Source organism: Triticum urartu, chromosome 5A (genome assembly GCF_056163025.1).
Source record: "Triticum urartu cultivar PI428250 chromosome 5A, HENAU_Tu73, whole genome shotgun sequence".
NCBI lineage: Eukaryota > Viridiplantae > Streptophyta > Magnoliopsida > Poales > Poaceae > Triticum > Triticum urartu.
The window spans coordinates 465,225,594-465,229,877 of NC_141877.1; the positions used below are offsets into that span (position 1 = coordinate 465,225,594).

The following is a 4,284-nucleotide window of genomic DNA, read 5'->3' on the forward strand; positions in this document are numbered from 1 at the left end:
GCCTAGGGTTAGGGGAGAAAAAAGGCGGTGAGGGAAGAAAAACGAGAGGAAGTTGTGGCTCCACTTGACCGATTTATTGACCAGAATGCTTGAGCAAATCGACTCAAACAAGTTCTGTGATCAGTGGATCGACCAAAAAACAAAAAAACTAGGCAACTTGAACGTAGCCATACCAATATATATTGGCGAAAACATCAACGGAAACAACGAAGAGGATGACGGCTAGCGAGGCCATCGCATTACTAGGTCAAGCGTCCTCGACAAGCGAATTTAATAAAACAATGGAGTTTTCTCACACACACGTACATACATATGTGGGATTTGAGTTCATGGACAAAATCGGGCTACACGGCGGGAAACCCCTGCTCTATCGGCTACGGGTTTCCTCCCCGTCCTGAAATCCGGATCGGCAGGTGGAAGGCGCACAAAACTCAGGCCGCCCAACGTTCCATGTCTCCCTGGCGTGACCTCCGTCCCTACTACAGAGACCAGTTCATCGCGTTGCTGGAGTGGCTGAAGGCCCCGCCGGGGCCTGACCCGTGCTCGGCGTGCGGCGGGTTCGGCGCCGCCCTCCCCTGCTGCAGCGCCAGCTCCAGCTCCCCGAACTGGCCGTGGTGAACCGAGCTCGGATGGACCTCGCTCATCACCGTGTCATGCTGCATGTGATGCTGCTGCTGCTGCTGGTGGTGGTGGTGCATGCTCCTGCCGCCCCGGGGGCTGCCCCAGGAGCCGCTGCTGCTTGCCGCCATGTAGTTGCTGGCCATGACGGAGGGCGCCACCGGGCTGCCCTGGAAGGCGCTGGTCGTCGACATCGCCGGGGACCGGTTGTGGCTGGAGCTGTGGGCACTACTATCCCATGGCTGAGTTGACAGAAGAGAGAGAGCACAGCTGGAGTCGGCGGCGACGCCCGCCATACATTCGTCCGAGGGGAGCTCGAAGCCGCCCGGGATCATCGGCGGCGGCGCGCCGCCTCCCCCCGAGCTGCTCCCCTGGCCGTTGTACGCGTGGTGGTCGCCGTATCCCGCAACTGCACTGCGGTGAGGGTGGTGCTCATGATGCCCGCCCTGCCAGTGGGTGGTGCCAGGCATGCGGTGCTCGCCGGCCTGCACGGCCGGCCACGGGTCCCTCACGCCGGCCGGGGCCCTCGGGTACGTGAAGTCCAGCAGAAAGCTTCTGAGCCTGCCTGGATCTTCTGAACCAAATTTCACAACAACAGCAGAATCAATACGTTTCGTTCAAACGGCAAGCGTGCGCGTTCGGTGATAACATTCTTACCGTTGAAGGACGCGGCAAGCCGGCCATAGCGTGTAGACATGGGCCCGGGCGGCGGCTTCCTCCGGCGCTCGTTGTGACCGGCGAGGCGTCGGCGGCAGCTTCGTTTTCCTTGGTCAAATTCAGGCAGCTGGTGGAACCTGTGATCACAAAGGATTATTACTCACCGCATGTACGAACTCCACACCACATGGTGGCTTTACAATAGTGCAGATCCATTCAAAGCAGAACCAATGCGAATTGACAAAGACCGGAGAGCCGCGGTAAGTAGGAATTTTTCATATTTTCATATGGACACTCAGCCAGTGAACAAAAGATGAACGGCAATAATCAATTGCACGCAACAAAAGCAGAGTGAAGGGCGTCTGACTCTTCCACACCACACCAGTTGCACATATCATATTGGTTCTGATTTACATATAGAAAAACTTGGTGCACATGAAAAGAGGGGGGGCGCTAACACTGCAATCAAGAGCCAGATTCTGGCTTAGTATCCTAATACCAAGCATGCATCAAATGAATAAACTAGCAGGGCAAATCACATGGCATGTGAAAAGCTGCATCGGCGCAGGCAAAACCAATGGTTTTATCTTAATCTAATGCGGTAACCAAAGAAACGACTTTTCATGATTAGATCCACGCATCAAGACCAGGGGGGGAAACAGGGCCATGTGGATAGAACACCTGTAATCATTCCTAGATAGTGGAAACGTGCAAAGGCTTATGGTAGTGTACAATACAACAGCAGTCATAAGTGATGCTTTCATCTTTCAAACAACATTCATGAGTGATGCTTTATGTTTCAAACAAGGGTCATAAGTGATGCTCCATCTTTCAAACACAAGTGAAATGCTGGTTCAAGATTTTGTTCTTAACAAAGGCTTATTAGGATTGTTGCGTGTGCCGGTATTTTTTTCAAATAAATCTCGAAACAAACACTGTATTTGGCCATGGCTGAGATGAACAAAACAAGAATTAATGGTTTCTGATTGGTGAATCCTGATTTCAAATTGACAGTTCTTTGGCATTCCATTTTTCTACTATGTCCTGTACTATCGCTAGGGCAGGGTATTAAATTTAGTACAGTAGCACTCGTACCACGGCTGTACTGCTGCTGCTGCTACTACTACCCATTCTCACTCGCATCCTAGCATAGCGTACAGTACAGCAAGGAGGTGAAGAAAAAGAAATCTAGGCTTACTATATGTGCCACTCGGACAAGAATTTCAGGTTGTACAACTTTCTGTCCCTTACTATTCTGGTCAGATTCTACCTGCCCAACCAAATGTTACATTGTTTTTTAGTTTTTGTTTTTGTTTTCACCAACGCGCACAAGCAGGAGCAGCGCACTACACACGCCCATGCGTCATCACTTGGGAATTTCTCTCTTTTCTGGATGCGGCCAAGCAAAGAAGTACAACAAAAAATGCATAGGCCAATTGCAGAACCTGGACAGTGTTTTTTACACTTTGCATGCTGCTTGCTGGTCTGGTAGCGAGCCACATGCTGGGAGGGAAAAAACATATGCCAGGATCCATCCACGGCGGTGGAGTTCGAGGTGTGTCACGAGTGTAACAGTGGCGCAAGAACACGCGGCAAGCGCGGGAGGAGCGAAAACGGAGCAATCCGAGGCGCGGGTTGCTGGGGCTGAAGCTCAAATTGCCGGTTGTGGCGGGGAGGAAGAGAGGGGGCGGTACCTGCTGCACTGCTGGCAGAAGCGCTGCTCGATGCCGGCGACGACGACGAGCGGCGCCTTGGAGTGCTCCAGGCACACCTTGTGGCGGCAGTAGTAGGTCTTGCCGCCGCTCAGATCCACGCCGCACCCCTCCACCTGGCACCTCGGCTGCTGCTGCTGCTGCGAGGCGCTGCCGGCGGCCGCGGGGGTGGAGGCTCCTGGCCCTCCGCCCCCGCCTCCTGCTCGGGCGGGGGCGGGGCCCTTGCCCCTCCTGCCACCCGAGGAGGAGGACCCGGCCACGTCCTGCTCGAAGTAGATCTTCTGGCCGAAGTTGAGCCCGTGGAGGTCGTCCCCGGGCCGCCTCCCGCCGCCGTCGCCGCCGCCGCCGCCGCCCCCGGTCTCCATTGCCGCCGCCGGCCCGCCTCCTGCTGCTGCTTTTGTGAAAGAAAACGCCCGTAGGGACTGGTGTAGGGAACTGACTAAATAGTGGCGGCTCCCTCTCTCTCTCTCTGTGTCTTCCCTGCCGTCCCCGCCTGCCAGAAGTGAGAGAAAGGCGGAGAGGGGGGAGGGGGGGTGGGAGCGAAAAGATCGAAAGCGGCGGAGGGAGGCGACAGCAATGGTGGCGCCGCGGTTAAAATAAGATAAACCCTTTTTTAGTGTGTGGTGCAGTGTGCTTTGCTCACGCACTCCCACTATTCCACTCCAGGCACGCACGCACACCTCATCAGAGCTCACTCTCCCCAGCTGCTGCTGCTGCCGCCCTTTTATAGCCAAGACGCCGCTCTCTCTAGCTGCCGCTGCCGCGAGTACGAGCCCTCTGCTTTTCGGCTCTTATCGGCGTCGTCTACTTTTTAGAGGGGGGGGGGGGGGGGGGGGGGGGGGGGTAGCCCTTGTCGAGCAGGCAGAAGTATAGTATTTGTGGGAGCATGGGGCGGCTGTGGCAGCCCGGCTCGGCTCCACTTGGTATACGCGGGCGGACGCCGCGTGCGCGGGGGGCATGGGGTTTCGCAGCCCGCACCCAGGGAGGTTGCATGCGGAGAAGTCCACTCGGGGCAATTCGGCCTCCCGTGGTGCTCCGTTGAGGGTGACAGCGAGGCGTCCCAAGACCAAGAGTCACAAAGGACGTCTCCAACGATGACTTGTAAATTCTATTCCGCATCCGTCCGTTGATTGGGGATTAGCCCAAGAACACGAATACGAAAGCCGGTCATTCATCACTGCCCCCTATATTTCAGCTAATGTTTAAACAAACCGAGCGAACTTCATTCAAACCGGATGACAGTCATATAAGGGCAGCGCTTCCGCCGGCAGATAATCTGAAAAGATTGACCCCTCAG

At 55.6% G+C, this 4,284-nt stretch overlaps 1 protein-coding gene across 2 annotated transcripts; it reads right to left on the reverse strand.

The window, feature by feature from the left end:
* Window positions 1-216: 216 nt before the first annotated feature.
* LOC125509769 (squamosa promoter-binding-like protein 17) lies at window positions 217-3,724 on the reverse strand. Of its 2 annotated transcripts, none has more exons than XM_048674803.2 (3): window positions 2,970-3,724; window positions 1,276-1,412; window positions 217-1,189 (listed from the first exon to the last, which is right to left on the reverse strand). In XM_048674803.2, the coding sequence occupies exons 1-3, from the start codon at window positions 3,350-3,352 to the stop codon at window positions 480-482; spliced, it is 1,230 nt and encodes a 409-aa protein (XP_048530760.1). In that variant the 5' UTR covers window positions 3,353-3,724; the 3' UTR covers window positions 217-479. The 2 variants fall into 2 exon arrangements, with proteins under 2 accessions (XP_048530760.1, XP_048530759.1); XM_048674802.2 differs by having other exon boundaries at window positions 217-1,192; window positions 2,970-3,721.
* Window positions 3,725-4,284: the final 560 nt, after the last annotated feature.